Here is a 23,805-nt window from a genome sequence, read left to right on the forward strand (position 1 = left end):
TTAGTGACAGCAGCTCTTTGGGACAGGTGTTAGTATGAAAGATCTGGAGACTCTTCAGATAGTTTCTTCTCTAGTCTTCCAAACTTAATAAAAACATAACCTTTTTTTCCTCCTTCAGGATGATTTCTCTTGACTAAGCCAACAATATTGTCCTGACACATTGTAGAAACTCCTTCACCCAGGATTTTTATTTAGGCTTTCCTTTCATATTCTGTTTTTCCTTTTAAAGTAGAAACAGTTTTGTATTTTGTTCTGTTGCTTATTTCTGGGCTGTTTGCTTTAGTATAATACTTAATGAATGTTGGAATGGGGTTCCACGGCACCTTACAAAATGCTACGGTTAAAATGTAAGAGCATTAGTTGAACAATAATTTATTTTCATTTCTCTGTTCAGGAATATATAGATGTGAACTTTTCAGTTCACAGAAGATCCAGAGGTGATTGTGATTAATGTTAAAATTACTCATTCACTACTAGATCACTTTATTCTGTATCTGTGTTTGCAGAATAATGACTTCTGTTTGAATGACTCTCTATTTGCATAAATAGTGCATACACCTTGAAAATTGGTTTCAATATCAGGAATTAGGGAAGTAAAATGTTGACATGTCTTATGCAAAAACACTAAATGAAGATAATTAAAGTTCCCAGTATTATAATGCTTAAAAGGATATGTTAAGTCTCTCTATCTGAGCTTCTGTCTCCACATTTCCATTAAACATACTGCTGCACTTTGTAGGAACATGCCTGATGTGAATACAACAAAGCAGTGTGAGAAGTGAATTTCATACAGTCACTGATAAAAGAATTTCAGTTTCATTTTCTATTTTTTAAATGTTGGTCCAGTATAACAAATGAGCTGAGGAAACATGTCTTTCAGTGAGTTTTCACTCAAGCACAGGCTGTTCTGGGGGGTGTTTAGGATGTCAGCCTTGCCAGACTTTTGCTTTGGGAACAGTTTTATCATTCCTGTTGTTTCACAGAGGGACACCTGGATATCTCTCTTTTATTTTGAAAAAGTAATTGAACTAAAATGTATAAAATTTCCTGGGGTTTTGGATTGGGCTTTTGTTGAATACAAAGTGTTGGCTACCCATGACCTGTTATCTTGACCTTGGCTGTTAAGCCCATCTTTACATTTGGAGACAGGTTCTGCATTTGTAGCTCTCAGAACTGAGTCAAAAGAAGTGACTGTCAAGACTTACAGAAATAAATATCTCCATAGACAGAATTGCCAGGGGGGTTCTGTAATCATGGCTGTAGCAGGTTTTGCATATCCACTGGTAGTAGTACCATGGGATTTGCATTCACAGCAGCTCAGGATTTACATATTTGTGATGACTGTATTGTGGGATTTGCATGGGATTCTTAAATCACAGCAACACAGGATTTTAACAGCACCACACAGCAGTGAGACTCCTCATGTGAGTCACTGGATTTAAACAGGCTGGAATTGTTACAAGAGCAATGCCAGTCTGTTCTTAACACCTTTCACATAAGCAGCAGAAAGGTGAGGAATGAAATTCTGGCCCAATTGAAGGTCCTGGGAGCCTCGGCATTACCTTCAGGCAAGGCAGGATTCATCACAGGTTCCCATCTAACACTTTTCTATCCTCAGTGAGCCCTCTTGGACTTCCTCCAGTTTCTCCTTAGCTGCCACCTGACTGGGAGTCAAGGCAGGAAAGAGAACAGATGGGAGAAATTCCTTATGCACATGGACTGATACCTGAAACAGAGCCTTTGTCCAGGGATGGGAGTCCTTCAGGCTGAGTCACCCAGCCCTGTGTGGGAGGCAGGCAGCTCTCTTCCTGAGGAAACATGTTTGGTTCTGCAGGGAGAAGTCACCTCGCTGCCATCTCATCTTTTCTGGAAATGTCTGATCCAAAATGAGCTCACTTTGCAATGGGTGGTGCCTGGTACTGTTACCCCTGTTTTGCCATTATTGTCTGGGGGACACCAGGCAGAGGATGCAGGTGCCCAGTTTTAGGACCCTAGAAATGAATGCAAAAGTGCAGCCCAGTGCAGGTGCAGCACAGAATGTAACTTGTGCTGGACACTGCCCAAATTAATCACCAGAGCACCTGGGCAGCCCTGAGCACAACCCAGGCTCTGCTTCCACTTTGCAGACAGAGGAGGAGCTACTTCTACAAATGGTCTGGTTTTCTCTTTCTGCTGCATTGGAGAAAAATCTGTTTGTCCACTTAGGTTGGTACCTGCTGCATTCCTTCTCTTCTCCAGCTCTGGGAGGGAGTCAGAAATTGGGAAAATATTTTACCCTCCCCCTGCTATCAAAGTGCCCGAGGCTGAGCTGCCTCAGCAGCACTTGTGCAATGCCCACCATGGATTAAGGAACAAAATGATTCATTAAGAAACCTCTGTGATAAATGGCCATGAAGAACAAGGACCTTGTGATAAAACTGACTGTGATCAAAGTGTATTGCTGTGACATGTAAAACAGGTCTTTATGTCCATTAAAGAAAATATTGATGGGTTGTAATTTGTAGGATGACCCCAGAGGAAAGGAAAAGGGCAGGGAGAGGATCAGCCCATTTCACAGCATGTGACACAAAGGGGGAAGAAGGGAGCAGGAATCCTTAGCTAAAATGTAGTTTTTGGAGTTGTCAGGTACAAAAGAGGAGCAATTCCCCCTTCTCTGAATAGCTACAGAGGGTGTGAAGGCCATGAAGATGAGCAGCTGCCTCAGTGCAGAGAGATTCCAGCAGCCTCCATGAACAGGAGCTGTTCTCTCCATATGAACTGATCATCTGGCTTTAAGCATTTTGACCTTCCTAAAGGGTTTTTTCCCCATTTCATAAATTAACAAAGTCGAAATCAAAGCAGATGAGTTCAAGATCAATTTTATTTACTTCTTTTGTTGTGTGAAATGGAGGATTGGGAAAAAACATGGCTGGGTGTTTAGAGAAGCAAAGAAAACAGAAGTAGGAAGAAAGGGAGCTGACTGGCAGTGCAAACCTGCAAAATTCATGTGTTGAAAATGATGGAGAGGCTGAGGTATTATCCCTGTCCTGAGGCAGTGAGGGCTCTATTGTGTGAGGCTGCTTCAGAAATTTTATTGAACATTGTTCTTTGCCAGTGAAGTGCTTGTGTGAAAAGGTACTTGAGTTTGGAGACAAAGAAGTCTGATGCAATTTTGTTGGTAAATCAAGTGTAGCAAAATTATGCACCTGTCTCCCTGCTAGAATTGAAAGGAACTTGAAGGGCATCTACACAATAAATGATGAATGTCATTATAAATGTGAAGGTAAAATGTGTCACTGTTGAAATGACACAAAACTAGGAGAGCTGCACAGATGATTTTCCATTAAATGTCTTCCACATAGACAGGAATTTCAGCAAAGAGTTGCTTCCTTTTGTTTTGTTCTTTAGGGTAGGCTTAATCACTCTTAAGTATGCCTGTGATGGTCTCTTTCTAATCCATGTTCCCATGTCCTACAGGCTGGTCCAGATGAGGGCTGAGGCAAAGAAGATGTATGAGGAAAGGGAGGAGGTGGAAAGACAGAAGGCTGAGGAGACAACAAGGAGAAAGGAGGTGTTGGCAGCTCTGTTGAAGGAGTGGACAGTGGATGCCCATGAAAGAATCCCAGCAGCCCTGGTAACTGGGGGAGATCCTGTTCTGGATGTTGCAGACAGAATGAAAAGGACATTTGTGCTAGTGCCCTGTGCCCAGGCATGGCAGCATGGGGCACAAGCATGGGTGATGACTCTGCCACCACAAGGTCAGGGGACAGGGCATTGTTCACAAATCTTACCTATGTGTAAGACCCATGACTGGCCCATATATCTGATTATTCTGGGTGATTTATTTTAGTAAGTGTCTACTGTTGTCTGCATGACACAGGCTATTATCTTGATTTTTAGGTTCAGAGTGCCTTGAGGTTTTTTCCAGATGTCACTGATTCTATTCCTGAAGATATGAGAAAAGGCAAGTTTTCAATGTGTCTTCCTTAGTTTTATTGCTGTGAGCTGAATTCTGATGTGAACAGTGAGCAAACAGCAAATGAATTTGATAACAGAGAAAGAATCTCCAAGGGCAGTTACATCAGGATGTCAAATCTTCAGATAGATTGGAAAGAGACTGAACCACCATGTAATTCATTAATATGATCTTGAAAATTATGGGAAAATGTTTAAAAAATCTTTCAGGGAGATAGAAAGACCAGATGCAGACCTTCTCCACTTACATCCCTTAGCAGCCACACATTGCCATTTGCTTGTTGCTCTTTTTAAGAGTCACTGTACCAACCTCCTCCTTTTTGAGTTTGTCTCATGAGAGGTCCTGGAAATACTGGCATACTGGGAGATATGGAACAAAGGTGGGATCCACAAACTGACAGTGTTGTTACCTGTGATGGTTTCAGGGGAGTTGCTGAGGTTTACCTCATGCTCCACCCAATAGCTCATCTCATCAAGCCCTTCCCTTGGCCAGTCCCTGGCATCCAGTGACACCCAGCCCAGGGCCTCTGTACCAGAGCACTCAGCTCAGAAAGATTTCCATAATTCCTGTCCACTTTACACAGCTCACACCTGACCTCCCCAGATGATGATAATTGAATAGAACCAGAAAACTTAAGTGGTAACAGGAGCCTGCTGCCAGCCCTTTACACTGAGGGCCTGTAATGATCATCAGTGATAACAAATGTGTCTTTGCTGATTTGGGATGATAAACAGGACACTGCAGAGTGTTTCTGTTGCTGCTGGAGTCACCTCTGCCTGGAGCTCACCCTGTCTGTATTACAGAATTGTTCCTCTGAGTAATCATCCAATGTTGGTAGGATGTTGTGTGGCTGCCAAACAAAGCCCCTGTGCTCCTGCTGTGGAGCTGTGGTTCCCCAGTGCAAACAGACCCTGGGACATGAGATTGAGAAGGAATTTCCTGCCCAGATATTTGCTCTCCAGATGCTGGGGGTGCTCTCTGTACTATTTCTCTAATAGGCTCCATTTCTTAATTTATTTTACTTAATAGCATTCAATGTACATTAACAGAACATTGCAGTCTGTTTTATAGTTCAATAAAGATAATGTACAGTTTAGGAACATATCAACCAACAAGAGATAAATGCATTCTATAATGAATTTTCTCATTATTACTGATATATTTAGAAGAAAGAACAGAAAAATAATGCCAACAGAAATAGCATGTCTGTTCTCAAAGAACTTATTCAGAAACCTATATAGATGTTTGATGTCTCTTCTCAGTTCCATTATAGCAACCCAGAAGCTGACCAAAACATACTTTTGAATATCATCATCAGTTAAAATATTCCCATATTCTTGAGAAAATTACTATGATTTTCAGATTCTTCTCTTGCAAAGCAGAATCCATGTCTTCAGAGTTCTAAGGCAGTTTTATCTGTTTGTTAAATCAAAAATCATTTCCACCCTCACATAATTAGTTGTAAGTACTGTTGCAATTTGCACCAACTTATGTCAAGAATAAATATGACTCTACAGTTTGAATAGCTAAATGGAGATTCTCAGCAAGAGAAATGCAAGCAGATTTAGATGCTCTGTATACAGTCAGATGGTTCAGCTACTGTGGGATAACCTCAAATAAATGTCATCCAACATGAGAAGAAAAATAATGTAACAGCACATCCTGCAAAATATGTGTACAATATGCAAAATCACAACTGTTGCTTTCTAAACCAATATCCCTTCATTTTTTTACCAGCAACCCATGACAGGAAGATGAAAATCTTGAACACATTGGAAAAACCAGTATATCTAGATAAGTTCACAAAGGTGAGAAATGAAATAAGAGCATTTGGTTCAGAATGTGGCACTTATCACAAAGTGTCAGCATTTCCTTGGGGACAGCCTAGAGGAGTAAGTGAAGGGCTTCCCTTCTCCAGCATCCCAGGTAACTGGCTGTATCTGGACATTTCACATTCCATCTCCATCCTCTGCTCTCACCACACTTCCATTCTGGCCAGCTGGAGGGAACTGCTTTGCTTTCCTCAGAGCTGCAGCCTTGCTGCTCTTTGGGAAGTGACTCCTGGAGCAGTGGTTTTTAGGACACCCCTCCCCATCCCTTTCTAAAATGTCAAAGCCCTGAATCACTTGGGAATTCAGACTCACAGGAGGTTTGGTGTCCCACTACAACCATTAGCCTGGGGTAATTAGTAACATCCTCACATATTGTTATTTCTGACTAAGTTCCATTAACCGGGATGAACCAAGTCATGAAGAGCTGGGATGAGAAGCCTTGTCCTGAACTATCACTGGTCTGAGCCATAACCAAACTGCAACAAGTCTCATAAATATTCATGAAGCATAACCAAGTAGTTTTAATCTCAAAACTGTCATTGGGAAACACCAGAAGTGTGGTTTCAACTCATCAAAATCATAAATGTAGTTGGAAGTTTCACCCCATTACTCTGCTGTTCCTCAAGCTGAAAACAACCAAATTGTTTCAAACTCTCTTTATTGAAAGCTGTCCAGGCCAAGGCTTTGCCAGCAATTTTTACCTGAAACAGAGCTGGATTTCATGGCTGGGTAATGAAACCTGTAAAAAGGGGTGTTTAGAATAGGAATAATGGCAGACCCTCATTGCAGCAGTGCTAGTGGGTACTGTTGTAATAATTAAAACCAGAGTATAAAGCAGCTGTGCAGAGACTAATTCCAAGCAACCATGTGTGATTTTTTTGTGCCTTCTTCCCTCTCAGGAGACTCACATGTTTGGTATTTTGCACAGAGATGCTTTTTTATGGTAACTTGTTGAAGGTTTTTTTAAGCATGAAATAAGATATTTTTGAATTTAACCTCAGAATTATTGCATCTAATTAAGAAGACTATTGTGGATAATGAGAGCCCAGAGAATTGCTTTTGTCACTGCAATGAAGCATCAGTCCATAACCCCTATGGTACATATATATAATCACTGAATGAATTCATGCTCCATTAGCATTAGAAAACTGTTTAAAATGTACTTTGTGTACTCTTTATTTTAACTCAATTAAAGATATGACAACAGAGATCAGAAGCACGAAAGACATGGATTGTCAGGCTGTGTGATTTGCCAGGAATGTTCTCTCAGAACATATTCTCTGATTCTTTTTCCAGTCTGGTTTTAATTGAATCAATTGATGAGGCTTTCATCACTTCCCTTGGGGACTGTTCCATCATCAGGACAGGGCTGCTTCTAATCCTCAACTACAATTTACCTTTGTTCACCCCTTTCCATCACCCACCAAACCCAGAAAGAGATGATCTTCCTCCACGCTGGTCACGGCCCTTTCCCATGTGGAAAGCATTGCTTTTAATGGACCTTAAAATTAAAAAGCACTTTTTTTTTCTTTCTTGAATTTAGTGCAGCTTTGGGTTACTTAAAGGCTGTTAGAAACTCAGTAGAGAGACCTCACACATCATTGTTTTTCAGGTTTGGAGGTTTTTTTCAGAAATGCAGAACTGTGGCTGTTGTATTCTTATATCCTTTGTGACAACCTCGTGGGGTCTTTTATATGAAAAGCATTTAAATCCCAAGGACCAGCCCTTAATGGTTTATTTCACAAGCTTTGTGCTCTAACACACAGAAGCCCCAGCAGTCTGGCACAAAGCTATTGACACCAAGGGAAATGCTCACATTGTCTTTGCAGGGTCAGAGTCAGGCTTTAAAGGTGAGATTATTTTCCACGATTGTATGAGGCTTTCTCCATTTCTAGTGAGATCAGCAGGAACAAGAACAGATCCATTGTTTTTGATGATAATGTGGTCACAAACTATACCAAGGACTCTGTGTAGCAAGAAGGAGGCGTGCCAGCTTTCTTTGGAGAGGTGTCAAAATCTCTCGGTTAATAACAAATTAATGTATGTTAATTATGTGTACAGTAATTTACACATCAGCCAAGCAAGGCTTAAGCCTGTGATGGTGCCCACATGGTGCTTGTAAACAGTGTCCTGTGAAGCTGTTAGACAGTATTAGTGCAGGAGCCTTTGGATGTGTCATCAAGGTGACATTCAGAATAACAAACTGCTTGTCCAACCTACCTGACCCCAACAGCCTCACCTTTAAGGTTCCTCTGTCACAGGGCTCTGGGTTCTAATAACCCCAAGAAGCTGGTGGATACTCATAGCCCCAGATGTGCCATCTCCTCTCCAATCTACATCCTTTTTTATGCTGAAATGAAGAAAAAACCCACATTGCATTGGGAGCTCTTCTTTCCTACCAGCCATCCCTCAGGCCATTGCTTTTTTTCTGTTCTTCCTCTCTTCTCCACTTGTCCCATATATTTGGAAATTACACAATATAGACATGAATAATAATAACACATATTAATATTTCAGCTGGTTATTGCCTGTGTGGCATTTCAACAAGCCCAAGATATTTTAGCACTTATGTCAGGTATCCATACTCTCAAAATGGGATAATGGGAAACATTCTGTGCTTTGGAAATTCCTCCTTTTAACTGTATGAGCTCCCTGTTAGTGTGGCTGGCTCAAGAAACCTACTGTAATAATTCAGCCCAGGCTCTGGGATTGTGGTTTGTTCTGATGGCCATTATTATTTATGTCATGCACACCACATTTTTAGAACCATATTGCTTTTGCTCATAAAAGCCACATGGCTATAAATCCAAAGTGTTAAGGTGTCTCCAAGGCTGGAACATAAAATCAATCTCAAGTCAGGAATATTCCCAGTGTCAGAGAACTTGGGTGACAGCAGGCTCATTTTCAAAAGGATCTTCCATTTTTTTTATTGTATCCAACTGCTTCTCTAAACACTGAAATTGTAGGCAATGCTCCTTTTGTGGCATTTGAGAGTTGAGTGTCACTCCTGCAGAAATGTAATGGCTCAAAATGCCTCCTTGGGGGTGAAGTCAAGAATACTAAATGCTGCAGAAAACCATGGAGAACTTAAATCCTCCACAAGAAAATTGAGCTTAAGCCACAACTTTTCATAGGAAGGATCTGATCCAGCATCTCTGCTTGAGCTTGATAAGTGGTCTCTGGACCAGGAAAGGAGCTGATCAGCATACATTTCTGCAGTGTGCCAGGCTTGTTTGGAGAATATTGTTTCTTCTGAAGGGGAGAATGAAGTAGGCACCAAGTCTGTGTTGTGTTGGCAGATTAAATTACAAATTCCCAAATATTTGATTGCACATAATAGATTTTTAGGAGTTCAACTAAAGGTGAAAATACTTGAAGAAAGATAACCATGTCCACTGCTGCTTTCTCTCTATAGCTTATCTTTTCCTATGCTGAACATGTTTCAAGTGCCAAGTTCCAAGAAATTGTGGAATATCTCCATAAGTGTGCTGAGGACTTCCGAGAAGCAACAAGACTTGACGCACGGAGGCAATTTTTTATTGATCTCTTCCGAGTTTGTGATCGTGGCAAGGTAGGCAAAGCAGCTCAGCCTAATTTCAATGTGGGCATGTTCCCAGTTTGGTATTTCTCTGGGTCACTGCTTGCTTTTTCTTTTCCTCAGCTCTAGATCCTCTCTTTGTGCTTACTCAGCAGTATTTTAGAGAACAATAGCTGCTGCACTGTTGTTAAATTCATAGTTCTTAGACACAGAAACATCCAACAGCCTATTAACTGATGGCTAATTAGAAACGGAATTAGTTAAATTGATGACTTGGGACTGAAGTTTGGTGATTCTGGAGAAAAAATTAACCATGGCCTTTAATTCTAAAAAATTACCTGCTTCCACAGCACGTTCAGAATATTTGAGTGCTAATTTATCTATTCAGCCACATTTCAGCAAAGCTAATCTGATGTAGATTGACTTTAACAAATGTGCACATTACTTCAATAATTACATATATTGCATTAATTATGTTGCATTACTTTGTAGATCAGAAGGGCTTCTATCAATAAATCTCATAGTTAAAATTTAAAATGCAAAATAATCCACCTTTACAGCCTCTCTGAGAACAGTACTGTGAACTTCAGCCACAGTTTATGGACAGGAAATTAAAATACAGTAAGTCAGTTACAGAGCTGGAACTGAAACTCAAAAGCCATAATTTGGTTTTCAGCAGCTTTAGACTCTATCTATCATCCTCTCAGTGCACCTGCACCTCCATTAAAAAGCAAACAAAAAAAGTGCTAGACTCATTAGAAAACCAGTAAATAGTAAGAACTGAAGAATCAATGGCATAAACTATTGCTAAAAACTTGGGCTTCATCCAAAAAGTGTGGTACTTGTTATGAGTACCCTCAGTTTGGCAGTTGCTGGCTCCTACAGAGCAAGCAGTTGCCCTAACCTCAGTTTTCTCCCCAACATAAATTTTATATTCCACCCAGCACTCCTCCAGCTATGCTTGCAGAGCCTACCCAGAGTGAGCTGTGCTCTACAATGTCATGCTAATAATGTCATTACTGCCAAGAGAAAGGAATTACAGGGCTCATTTCAACACCAATAGTGTGTTGTAGAGAATAGCAGGCAAGCTGCTGTTTCAGGGATGAGAGAAGAAATGTGTCTGCTTCCCAGCTAGGAGACATTTGACTTTCCTAAGGCTCTGTCAAGAAGGGCTGGGATGGATCCTCCTGCCTACAAGGATATAGAAACCTGAGTCCTGGCTTTGCCATGGATTTCCAAAGGATCCCTTCTTTCCTTTCATGTTTTAAAGTGACTTTCTTCCTATTATTTCTGTGGCAGTAATCACCATCTCCATGCTGCTAATCCCAGTGGAATCTCAGGGGCAAAGAGCCAAAAACACTGACACAACAGGAGTGAGCAGCTATCAGCAATGACGCCACTGCTGCCGAAAAAAACCTGATCAGAGCACAGAGCTGTGGTTTCCAGGCTCCGAGGTAGCCCTGCCCTGCAAACTGAGTTCACTCAAGTGTCGTGTGGGCCACGCAGCTCTTTTAAACCTGGCCTGGTTTCTTTTGTAAAGTTCTACTGTACCCACAGGGGAGATAAAATGCAAAGTAACCCAAGGACTTCTACCACTTGAATGTGATCCATTACCTGTAGAGCCCATTCTGCAAAGCACAGCAAAGCATTTGTTTCAGTTCCTAATTTCCATTTGTTTGGTAGCAGGCAGTTATTCCAGTCTGCATGGTGAGTGTGGCTGGCTGTCTCAATGAGCTGCAATTAGGGCCAGGGAGCTGAGAAAGCAGTGTTTAAATTACAGTCAAATTAGAAGGTATCCACATGATCATTATTATGATTTCAAATGCATGCATCCAGAAGGATGGCAGCTCACAAGGACAGCCTGGGCTATCCACTGCAGCAGAAAATTCCCAAGACAATCCCAGAACACAGTTGGATCACTGCTATAATACCCCAAAAGGCAACGTCTCTGTGAATTTTTAACTTATTGTCCCTGTGCTCACTTGTATCAGTTTATTTTATAACTCTTCACTAATTTCCAAGGATGTTTTAAACAAGGGATTTTAAAATTAAATTTAATTTAGTCAGAGATTAGTTTTCAAGCCAATGTAGTTTGAGACACCCCTGATTATCTTTCTTGCCATACAGCAACAACAAAGTCTGCTTTCTCATGACCTTTTCTAAATGTCTGTTCTACCCTCTTGCTCACTAACAAGCTCATTGAAGGGTTCAGGATACACACATCACATTTCCAGAAAAACAATCAAATGGTTAAACACTGACCTATCCCTGATTAAATGGCAAGTCTGGTTTAGTCTGTGTTGCCAAAGGAATTACTCACAGGTCACAGAACATTGCTGAAAACAGCTGAGAATCATCACCTGCCAATATCTAGGTGACAAAAAATTAGGTCAACATGTTTCAACTCCCTGGGCACTAAAGCTGCCCCGAGTTTTGGGCAGCTGTACAAACACAGATGGATTTCTCTTGTAGAGAGGAGAGGCTGTACCTGCCCTGCTCACAAGGTGCAGCACGAAGGGCAGGTGGGCAGGAATCTGTCATCAGCCTCCTTAGTCACACACCAAGTGCAAAGAAAAGTCACCTTTTCTACTAAATTTAGGAACTGGGAAGAATAGCACAGCTGGGGAGAGGAGTTGGAAATGGTTTCTTGTTGAAGTGCTCCTCTCTTCTATAGGTGGCTGTACTGTGACATTTTCCTCCCAGGGTAAGTTGTAAGGAAAATGTCCTGAAATAACAGGAACCCCTGCTAAAATGGCAAATCTGTGTAAATTGGAAATGTTTAAATAAGTAAATAAATCCCTATTAATATTTGACAATTTCAGCTATTTTATCTATTTTTTATATTTACCTGTTTTTATATAAAAATAAAATTTTGGGATCTAAAGAACAAAAAATTCTTCAAGAATTTGAGTTATTTAAATCCTTCAATTATATTAATATGACAAAAAGGTAACTGAATCCCAAAACAACATCCTTATTTTCTTTTTAATAGTACTTCATTCATCTATTCCCATTTTAATGAAGTAAAATTATGCATTAGTGCTGCAAAGTTTGGGCAACCAGCAGATGATTGTGATGAGTAACAGCTGAGGAAATTTGAATGGAAAATTAAGTGTGTGTAATGGAAATACTGAATGGAGGATCCAAATATTCCACAGTGATCTGGGAACACCTTTAAAACATTGTGTGTTTGTGCATCTCCTAAATGGATCAGAGCTTGATCTGATATATTCAACTGAAAGACAAATAACAAGAAGAAATGTTTGCACAGGGGTGTGCAAGGTATCTGTATGTTAATGTCAAGATACTGGGAATCAGGACCTACATCTTGTAAGTGTAGGGACAGAATTCTGTGATGTTTGTTGTTCCAAACCCACCCATAGCTGAAATTCAACCCTGACTTCCAGCATTATTTTTACCAGCAGGAATTGAATTACCAGATACTGAAGCACTAAAATTGTACCAGATGGCTTCTTACATTTCAGTTCTGGTCCTTTCTGCAGAACTGGCAAAACCCCTTCCTTGTAGAGGAAGGTGCTGCTGTACCAGCAAATGTGATGTGTTCACTTAGCTCCAGAATTAACTTCACCAGTGGGTGAGATGTGTATCTCTGGGTTGTTTCCATATCCTCTGTTTTTAACTATTGCTGCCAATAATTACAGTTTCAGGTTATAAACAATGCAGTCATCTTGAGCTAATTTCCAGAAAAGAACAGCAAAGTTCTTCCTTTATTTCTTTAGTTTAAGGGCAGGCAAAGTTCACAAGAAATTAAAAGCCTGGTGAAATTTACATTTTGCAGTTTTTAATCTAAGAACAAAATGTGAAAAGGAAATCAATAATTCAGATGGAAAGCTATTCACTACAAATAATGAACTTAAATAAATCTGTTTCCTAATTAACTACTTTATTTCACTAATGGGAGGGAGACTACAAAGGTGACAGGATTTAAATAATGACAATGGGAATACATCATAAAATGGAAAACTTGCAATCATTTAGTTTGCTTTACTTTTTAAACCCCACAATTTCCTGATTGGAAATGACCCATTTCATTGCCTTTTCCTGGGTTTATCATCTGTGTACACTCACCCTGAGCAACAAGGATTTAATAAACTCTGCACCTTCCTCTGCACTGGAACTGCTGATGCCTCTCTCACCTCTCTGGTCAAATGTCTATGAATTTTTAAAGGAAATTAGGGAGGTTGTCATAACAGCTCAGATTTTTGGACTAATTATGTTTCCAGGCCAATACATCACACTTCAAAGGAGATGAAGGGGCACAAAACCAAACTACAATGTGCAGTCACTAAGGTAACACAGCACAGCCCAGAATAGATGGAAATTCTTCCATGGTACTGTCAGGCAATCAATATCTGTCCTGAGAGTATGAAGTGTTGAAGCTTTGATCTTTACACCAAGAACTCCTCTGGCAGAACAGTTACAATTATCTCACTGTAATTTGTCAAGGACATGGAAAAGGAAGAGCCTCCAAAGTAATATGTGTGGAGAGTTCCAGCTCAGCCCAGAAGAAATTTTTGCCTCTATGAAATAAATGAACTTCTTTGGAATTTGTAGTGATGTTCTGGTAATGGATAATTATCAGCCACGGGTAATTCTTGGCTTATGGTGCCTTTGTAGTGCTGCAAATGTTGATGTAAGTCAAAGAACCACAGGAAAAACCCAATAATTGTAATCTTTTTGTCTAGGTTGGTGTCTTGAATAGAAAAAAAATACTGTCCCTGCTGAGACACTTCTATGACAGAAGGTCCACGAGTCATAAGTTGCAACTCTGGAACCCCAGAGAATGTGAGCACATGGAATGTTTCAGTTGTGGTTAAAACATTGAGAGTCCACACAAAGCTGGATGGTTCAGATATGTTTTATAAGTGTTACCAGATGTGAACAGAGCCCAAAAATGGGACCAAAATGACTTCTATGATCTATACACCAGAATTTGCAAGCACATTTGGCAAACTGTGATGCAATGTTCAGAAATGCTTCAGCATCCAAAAGTTTTCCTTGCTACAAAATTCTGAAGTAATTTTTGGGAAATAGAATTAAAGAAAGACTATTTCTGAAATGATTATTAGAAGTTAATTTTGGGTTTGCACTAAAATACCTCCAGAAAGAAAAAACTGAGGGAATCATCTGCATGAAAGTAAAATATTTTAAAGATATTGGACATTTATTAATTGCTGAGATCAAATGCAAGGTGAATTACATCCCTCCTTCTAAGTGTAGAGAATGATTAAATATTTATTTCAAAGGAAAAGTGGTGTAATTCTTAGCCAGAAGAGTAGATCTCTGCAGGCAAAGACATTATTCTGAAGTTTTGTGTTCCTGAGATGTGTCTTTTGCAGAAGATACTTTCTGGTAGTTTGTATTTACTTGGCATTACCTTTTTTCTTTAAATTTTCTTATGCAATACTAGAGAAGATAAAACAGGTAGACACTATCAGCTTACACATATTTTTTCTGTTTTAGGGCCAATAATTGAGCTGCAAGATATTAATCTTATTGATTTCTGGGGAAGCCTTGATGACCAGGACGTTTGTGAGGAAGTCAGTGTAAGTTTGTTCTGGTCTGAAACGGAAATTTCTGAGGCAGAGAATTTAGAATATGAATCTGTAGATGATGATAGGCAAGAGACTGACAGAATGAGCACCAGTGTTACAGAAGGAGCTGTTGAAGAAAAGGACATGAGTGAAACTGAGACTGGAGGAATTTCCAAGGAGGAAAATGAAGCAGCAGAGCCAAGTGTTCCTGAAGCGAGCAAGGAGGGTGAGGAGGCCATTTCAGCAGTGGAGAGCACTGGCCTTGAAGCTGCTGATTTGGATGGAGAACCTGGATCTGGAAAAGCAGAGGAAGCCATCCTGGGTAGTGAGCCTGAGACAGAAACAAAACCAGAAGAAGATTATACCTCAGACAGAGAACCTGGATCAGAAGGGCAAGTGAGTCGAGAGGGCAGTGGAGTTACAGGAGCCTCACATGAAGGTACAAGCACAGGAGCCTCAGGAGAGGGAGCTGTGACAGACACAGATGCCACTGATTCCCAACAGGCTATGAAAGAAACCTCTGCAAGCGAGAGCCAGTCTGACCAACAGACAACCTCAGAGTCAAGACTGCATGACCAGGGTAAAGTATTTTCTTTTTTCTGACAGACTTTAATCAGATTCTATGTATATGTTTAGATTGGTTTAACTACAGGGTGTTTTAAATCCATTTCAAAATCATGTGAATGATTTCTGAATAGAGAAGACCATAAGCTTTGCTGTCTTCTCAGCATAGTGTTTTCTGCCAAGGTTTCAGAGCTTATTCCTCTCACAGGAGACAGGTGAGTTACTTTGCTGGTGATCTGTATTCAAGGCCCTGAGCAGACACTTTAATTCAAGTAGGGACATTGTGAAGCAGCAGCATTTTTATAATAAGGAGAAACTTTATGTTCTGTTTCACTCTGTAATATTACCATCGCAAGACAGGAACCTGAGCACATTACATCTAGAAATTACTTAAATAACTTTTAGACTATGACTGCCTATAGGGAGATGAGCTATGAGATCATCTAGCAGGAACCTTTTATTTTAATCTCTCACTGTGTTTCCAAAGGATGATCCTACTTCATTGTCTACAAAGGCCTTTGTTCTAGGAAGGCTGTGATCAGACAACTGTGTTTCAAAGAGGTATTTTCTTAAACATCCTAGAAGGGCCAACCTCCTTGCTAGCACTCTGTGAACACTCTTGTGTCTCAGTGTTTAGAACACTGCAAGAACTGGGCCTGCATTGTCTGAACAACCAGTGAAAGGTTCTCCATGTAAAGCTGATGGTACAGCCCCCTGGGACCTACAACTTTCTGTGCTAACTTCCAGTGCTCAGCACTACCCTGTCCTTCAGTCAGTCCTTGGGTGTGCATCCTGTCTGTCTGGGACAGCAGTCCCTTTGTCTCAGACAGCCCCCTGCTGAGTAACAGCAATTCCAGCTCACCTGCAGTCAGGGTTTGACCTGGCTGCAGGATGGCGTCCATGCCAGACTGGGTCTGCAGAGCTGCTATTAGAGTGGTATAAGCAGATTAAGGCCTTTACTCAGCATGGAGTCAGTCTGTATTCAGCTGTAATTTCCCTGGATAGGAAGTGCAGGATTGAGGGCTGTGTTGATAGCTGCCACGTGGTTGGCTTTAGGGCAGCATTTGGCTTCCTGTGACACACTGTGTTTTCTGCCTTTCAGACTCAGCTTCCAGTGTGGCAGAGATTCAGGACCATCAGGATCCTTGCAGCTTTGCTGCAAGCTGCCTCACCCTGCCACAGTTTGTACAGCTCATGGACAATTTTGTTGGTGAAGACATTTCTCTGCCTACTTTGAAGAGGCTTATTGCATTTATGAAAAGAGAATTCAAACAGACAGCAGAGGAAAAAATCAAACAACGAGAAAAAGTAAATATTGATAAGTTTTGCTGATCTCATGTCCAAACAAAAATCAAGCAAATGCCCACAAACACTTTGCAAAGTCAACTGTTAATCTGGTGCTGGTAGAGCTCTCTATTTGCAGCCTTGCATCCCCCGTTCCTTCAGGAGACCTTTTACCCCTTTGTCTTCATACAGATGCTCCCTCCCTAGCCCTCAGCTCTGGAAGTGATGACAGACTCGTCCTGTTAGAGGTTGTCTGTCTGTCCTAGAGCTGGACTCAGTGAGACAACAGTTGATAGTTAATTGTGAAAGAGCCCAAAACATTCCATTCTGCTTATTCACCTTTATAATAGCCAAGAACCTGATCTCTGACCTACTGCACTGGCGTGTACATGGAAGGTTGTGGATGTTTGGGGAGGATTTTAAAACAAGTGTGTTTGGGTTTGCTATGTGCATGGCTGGATGTGAATGGGCACAGGCTTATTTGGTTTTAAGTTAAAATGTGCTCTTGCCATGTGTTGTAAAAAAAATATTCTCCTTCCTCATGCCCAGCATCAGTGTGCCTCATATCACTTCAGGTCTGTTTTGTGGTGCATTTCTCTAGCTGTGTTTTCCCCAGACATCCTTCTGGTTTCCCTCTGTGCTGCTGACCTAATTTGAATGAGATATTGGATCTGACGGCTCCATAGTCCTCACTGAACACAGCACACACTGCCAGGATTTTGGCCTTTGAGAGAATTCCACTCCAGCCAGTTATCCCTCCATGCTGGGTTTAGAGGACAAATGGTAACATGTGTTTGCTTGGAGCCCACACACTTCAGGGCAGCACCAGTAAAACAACAGCGTGCAGAAATATGAACTGTCACATCTCTGATGTCACTCACAAGGCTGTGGTTAGCTCTTGCTGGGGAGACATTTGTGTTCTGGGAAACTTGCACTTACCTGAGCTGACATCACCTTAAATCCAGCACAGGCTTCATTTGTTCACTGTGAAATAACTCTCTGCAGTGCTGGTCCTACCTGGTAAACTGAACTGTCACCTGTGTTTAGTGTTTTTAAGTTATCTCCCAGGTTTAATGATTCATCTCTTAAGTCTGAGCCCTGTATGTACAGATTTGGCCTGGCCCATAGGAATGATGTGATTAGCACAACCACTGCAGAATTTTGAATTTTTACACTTGTGTAGTGTCCCCATTTGTGTAGTGTCCAGCATCAGTGTCCAGGAGTTACCAAACACCTGTTCCTCTGTTGCAGATTCACCGCTTCTCTCACATGGCCCAAAGGAAACATCTTTTGGAGGCACTGTTTGAAAAGTGGGACAGCAAAGCATGTGGGTCTCTGGACCTGGAAGAGGTGATTACTGTTCTGAGCACATTCAAGGGACACAAGGGAAAAGAGGCCTTGATGGAGGGTAAGGAGAAATCTCTGCTCTGTCAGAACAATACAGGAGGCCTTCAACCATTCAGTGACAGGGCTAATGAGGCTGCTGCAAGCACCAGTTTGGTTTTGCAACAGTCACAAGCATACACACTATGAGGTGTAAAATGGGAAGGAACAGTTACCCAGACCTATTTGTTAATGCCTTGCTCCATCCCCTCCTCCTGTGCAAGATTCCCAGCCAGAGAAGTAGTCCAATGGTTTAATGACCTGGAGATGAGTTGAAAAATTATTTCAGCTGTAACATGCAATGTATACATGTGATATGGCAGTGAAAAAGCACACATAAAGCCTGAGGATGTGTTTGCACTTTTAGTCCAGTCCATCTGTGTAATCCAGCTATTTTTAATAGATACATTTTGCTGTGCTTCCAGCAGGAATGTACCTCACAGGAGAGAACAGCTTTCCTTATAGATCTCAAATAGCCTGTAGTTATTCACACTGTCACACAGCTCTTATGAATTACAGAGCAGCTTTGAGTATCACTTCTCTGTTGGTTGTTTCACTGCATAAACTCAGCACATTTGGTCCTTGATAGAAAAGACTTTAGTCCAGCAGAAATGCTGCATGTTCACCTGAACCTGTCTGGCAGCCTTGTGCATATTAACATGTGGGCATAAGGTGCTCTGAAACACTGTATTAGCAATTAAAAACATCTCTGCATGAGTGCTTGGGTGGACAGGTGTGGTTTTTTTATCTCCATGCTCATCTTCATGTTGCTTGTTCTGCTGCAAAGCACTAAAAATGGCTCACTTTGGCAACCACCAAAATCTCTTTGTCCTTTAGCTCACTGAAGGCAGCTGGTGGGGTGGGGAGCACACCAGTATGTCACTGTAAATAATCTCCAGGCTGTCCAGCCAGGAGAAACTGGCAGCTCACTGCTCTCTTGCATTCAAAGCATGCCAGAACATACCATGGAAATATGGAAGGACACAGTCCCTTCCATGAAGGGCTCATAAACTAAAGGACAAATAAATAGAAAGGGAGAATAGCAAAATCAATACCACCTAGCAGCAGCATGAATTATTTCTAGCAGCCTCAACCTAATGTCTCAAGGGTGTGGGACAAGCAGGTTTGGGGGAAGGGTTCACAAATATTGCACTTCTCCTGGATGGAAACACAGAGTAAAAAGTGAGTAGAGTTATTTGATTGTCCTTGCAAGTGAAAAGTGTAACATTGGATATAAAGGGAAAAATAATTCATTATGCTGTGGCTTAGTAGTGGAAGAAGTGATCATAGCACATTCAACTTCATGTCTATTTTTTTCTATATCCCTTTCTTCAAAGTGAGGAGAAAGTGGAGGTAAAAATCCAAATGTTTTATATGATCAAAAAATTCTCCATCCTAGTTCTGTCAGAAAATCAGAAATTAAATTAGAATACTGAATGTTCCTTAGATGATGGGCTGGATAAGACAGCATTAAGCATCATGGCCCCACCGTAATTGAGGCCAAATTAGTACTTGCTACTTCTTCAGCTAAAATCTATGATAATGATGACAAAATGGTTTGGATTGGAAGGTACCTGTAAAGATCATCTATTCCAACACCCTGCCATGAGCAGGGACATCTTCGGGTCCAACAGAATTTGAAAACAGGATGCAGAAAGGATGATGGAAGCATCAGTCAGAGACGGCGTGAACCCCGTTCTCCCGGAGCCAGGCAGCGCCTGCACATTGCTCAGGCTGTGCAAGAGCACCCCCGTGAGCCCAGAGCCGGGCCGGGCAGAGCCTGCCCGCGCTGGGACAGCCCTGACAGACCCGCTGCGGAGCCTAAACCAGGGCTGTGCGGGACTCTTTCTCATAGGAGGGAAGCAGGCATCTAGAGAAAAGGATGCGTCCAGTCTGGAAACTGGAGATTACTGGGCAATGTGCCCACTTCCATGTAGGAAAAGAAGCCTAGAAGGATGGGCTGCGTAGACTCCATCCAAAGCCTGTTTAAGTCTTGTTTGTTTCCTATTTTGCAAAACTGATTAATCAACTAAATTTTCCCTCTTATTTTCTTTTTTTTTTTTTCCTACTAGCAAAGGAAGAGATTTGCTCCCGATACCCACAGCTCAGTAAAGTGGGGAAGATAACCCCAAAGGCATTCCAGATTTTCCTTGAATTAATTGCTTCCAAGTTCACTGGCAATGAGGATGAAACTATGGATAACTTGGTGAGTTTCCTGACCACAAGTGTGGAACAAAGTCACATCAAGAGCTTGCAAAGCTCAGCCAGGAGGAAATGGCTGCAGGATATCCAGAAAGCGGCTGAGACCAGTGGAACAAACATGGAACCAGTGTACAAAGCAGTGATCAAGGCCCTGTACCAGGTAGGTATCCTTGCTCTCCCAGTGCTGAAGGAATCTCAGGGATAATTTTGTCTCACTTATGGAAGAGCTGATTCAGGGCAGATCTGGAAATCCATAGTTGTAGTTTTGGAGCTTCTGAGATGAAACACACCAGAGTCAGTTTGGGAAAAGATGGTTAATTTGTAGTGGAAATAGTTTCATTTTTAGTTTATAGCTGCAACTTTAGATGTTTTTATCAACATTAAAGCCCTCCTCAAAGCCAAACTTCTCTCAGTGTAGCTGAAGTGTTCTTGCAGTATTGTCTAGGTTTGTAAATGTGGCAACTCTGGTACTTGTTTTTTTTTTCTTAAAGAAATCTCCTATTGGAGAAGAAATCCATAAAACATTTTCTTAGGCACAGATTATAGTTAGGGATTATTTTTCTATTTACTCCTTCCATTAGCAACAGGAAAAAGGAAATCAGTTTCCCTTGCCAATCAAAATACTGAGTGTTTGTGCTTGTCACAGAGACACAGCCACGTCATGGGGTTGGTGGCACACAAACTCGGTGACCCAGAGCAGCATCTCAGCAAAAATTAAACAATTGCTAAGTGCATTAATTAAGTGCCAGTGGCTAATGTACAGGCTGTAATGGGGAACATTTGGTTGCTAGGACATGGAAGCCCACGGGAATAACAAGACAATCAGTGCATACATTGCCCTTTTGGAGGAGAACCAGCTCTCCCCAGAGCAGGGCCAGGTTCTCCTGCGCTACATGGCCTGCACCGCAGACAATGCTCCCTACATCCTCAACAGAGTACTGCACAGAGAGATGAAAGGAATCAGGTAAGAAAAGCTGCAAATACCTGTTCCTTTTCCTCTAAACTGCTTGGAATGGATGGGGCAGTGTTTGGGATGCTCTGGAAACTGAGGTTGATGGAGTACTCCAGAGAGGAAATCTCCCAAGAGACTGTTGTGGAATGATCCAATATCCTATACATATTCCACATGGTCTGCCTAGAACTGCTCTGTTTGGGATTTCACTCCTTTCCTTGGGGAGATTAGCTCACAGTCTAATAAATCTCATCCTTTAGCAAATGTCTGTGGCATTGGGCCTACATTTTCTTCTTTAAAAATTAATTCCCTTATGCCAATTTATATCCACAGGATATTTTTGAGAACAATGGCTTTCCTTCCCTAGTGTTTATGCTATAAACAGATTTCATGCTTCTTCATTTGTCATTTCCAAAAGCCAGATGTATTTGTCTCTTTAAACATTGCTGCCTCTAACCTATTAAATGTAACTGCTGCTTGCTTCTGTATTCCTTCTCATTCCATTCATTAGCTGATGTTTTTAAAATGTCCTAAAGATGAAAAGTGCCTCTTTATTACCACTGCCTTTGGGATGCAAGTGGTAAATGTGGTGTTGCTGAGTATGGTCAGGGTATGGAGCTCACACCTTCCTTCTCTGATGCCAGAAAACAGGGAGAGATCAAAGCTGCAGTATTTACTGTTTCACTAAAGGTTTTCTGCTCCTCCTGACAAACCTTGTCATAAATTTATATTTCAGCTTTGCAGCCATTGACCAGGGAAAGCCAATCTATGTTCCAAGAGTTCAGCACCACGGAAACATCCACTTCTGGAGCTCTGATGACCCTGAGGAGGAGAAGAAAGGTTCTCTCCTGGTGCTGCCCCTGCATGATGCTCATTGGAGAGTTTTTGGTATTCTAGGACTTGACACTCTTTGGGACCAGACTCATACATCCATCTTTCTGACCCATGAGATCACTTTCTATGAGGTGGGCACCATCAGAAAGCAGTTTGTTACTCCAGCCTGCAAAAAAATTTGTGAATTTTACATGTTTGTTCTGAGTAAATGTAAGATGTACAACTAAAAACATATCTGTCAGTCCCCTTCTGCAGTATATGGTAAAAGGAGAGTACCTTATCAGTATCCTCCTGATTAGCATCTTATCTGAAATTTATTATGAGGTATCACTTCATCAATAATTTATTTCATCTTCTCCTGACTAGGATGTTAATTGACCTTTTGTGCAAAGTCCAAAGGTAGCAGCTTTTATTTCCTCAAGCTCTCGATCTCATATTTGTGTTCGTTTTTATAAAATGACACAAAACCTTACTTTTTACGTGGTGGAATAATTAAAAGTGACAGGTCCCCGGATTTATTTGGAATGCTCTTTGGGATCAGCCTCACTGCGGATGCATCATCTGGGCAGCAGGGAGCGCAGCAAGCCAACCTTAGCGGCCCATTTGGCTATTTCCACTAAAAATCAGCTCTGTCTGGTTAAGGACTCGGCCGTGACTGGGTACTGAGCACTTCAGGGCATCCTTTGATAAGGGACATTTCACAGTCACTTTTCCACTTTACAAATTCTGACTAAAGCAATTTCTTACAACATGAACATTTCCCCAGCTTTTTTCTCCAAAATTGTGTGAAATTGTCTGGCTCACTTGGAGGATTCTGCTTTCACAGGGAGTTTGCCATGCATTCAGCAAAGCCTACCACCACATCTGCATGAGGGAACATGTCCTCCAAGTGGCTCTCACTGCTCTGGACTGGCTGTATCCCAGGACACCCAGCATCCACGCTGTCACAATCTATCTGGTGGAACCTGGCACAGACAAGGTACTGCAGAGAAAAGCTCTGGAATCATCAGGGGCTCAAAGGCTGCTTTAGAGAGGAAATGCCATCTCCACCTGCCTGTGTTTTTCCAGTGGTTTTATCATTAAAGCTGAAACCTGCACAAGATTCTTGTGCATGATCATGCAACAAAAGGGCTACAAAGGTAGAGATGGAAGATTCCCTCTGTAAAGGAGATCCCTCTTCATTCTTTTCATCCTTCCATGTAAAAGAATTCAAGAGCACTGCTAGTGTAATCCTTTCTCCATATGAAAAGGGTGTATTCTCCTACTTCAGTGCTCACTGCTGCATAGCAACCAATAGCAGAACCCTACATCCATCCATCCATCCATCCATCCATCCATCCATCCATCCATCCATCCATCCATAGCTTTGCTCTCTGGGATTTCCACTAAGGGAAATGCTTCTCTCTGGAGACCCTCTGCATGTCAAAATTATGGTATTTTACAGGGACAAGAGAATGTTCCAGCTAATATATTAGCTTTTTCTCCTGAACTTATGTCAGCAGCCAAGATATAAATACAGCTCAGGAAGTGACTGGTTCCCAATTAGCCAGCTTGTAAAGGCAGCCCTGCTCCATGAAGGTCATATTCCAGTTGTTCAGCAGGCACTCAGGCCCTGGGAAGCTTGTCACTTCATGTACCAGTGAGTTAAGAACACAAAAAGTGTATGCAATATTTAGGACTGATCCCGTGTCATCCCAAACTCTGTA

General features: G+C 41.5%; 1 protein-coding gene across 1 annotated transcript in view; it reads left to right on the top strand.

Moving 5' to 3' along the window:
* Positions 1-23,805, top strand: part of EFCAB5 (EF-hand calcium binding domain 5) — a 31,636-nt gene that overhangs the window by 3,923 nt on the left and 3,908 nt on the right. The window contains exons 3-14 of the mRNA XM_059487078.1: positions 3,457-3,613; positions 3,880-3,943; positions 5,693-5,763; positions 9,203-9,358; positions 14,032-14,131; positions 14,810-15,460; positions 16,547-16,752; positions 17,980-18,136; positions 20,184-20,473; positions 21,105-21,277; positions 22,002-22,230; positions 22,926-23,078. Coding sequence (XP_059343061.1) covers positions 3,457-3,613; positions 3,880-3,943; positions 5,693-5,763; positions 9,203-9,358; positions 14,032-14,131; positions 14,810-15,460; positions 16,547-16,752; positions 17,980-18,136; positions 20,184-20,473; positions 21,105-21,277; positions 22,002-22,230; positions 22,926-23,078 — 2,407 coding nt within the window. The remainder of the gene's footprint in view (positions 1-3,456; positions 3,614-3,879; positions 3,944-5,692; positions 5,764-9,202; positions 9,359-14,031; positions 14,132-14,809; positions 15,461-16,546; positions 16,753-17,979; positions 18,137-20,183; positions 20,474-21,104; positions 21,278-22,001; positions 22,231-22,925; positions 23,079-23,805) is intronic.

This window comes from Ammospiza nelsoni, chromosome 21 (genome assembly GCF_027579445.1).
Source record: "Ammospiza nelsoni isolate bAmmNel1 chromosome 21, bAmmNel1.pri, whole genome shotgun sequence".
Classification (NCBI taxonomy): Eukaryota; Metazoa; Chordata; class Aves; order Passeriformes; family Passerellidae; genus Ammospiza; species Ammospiza nelsoni.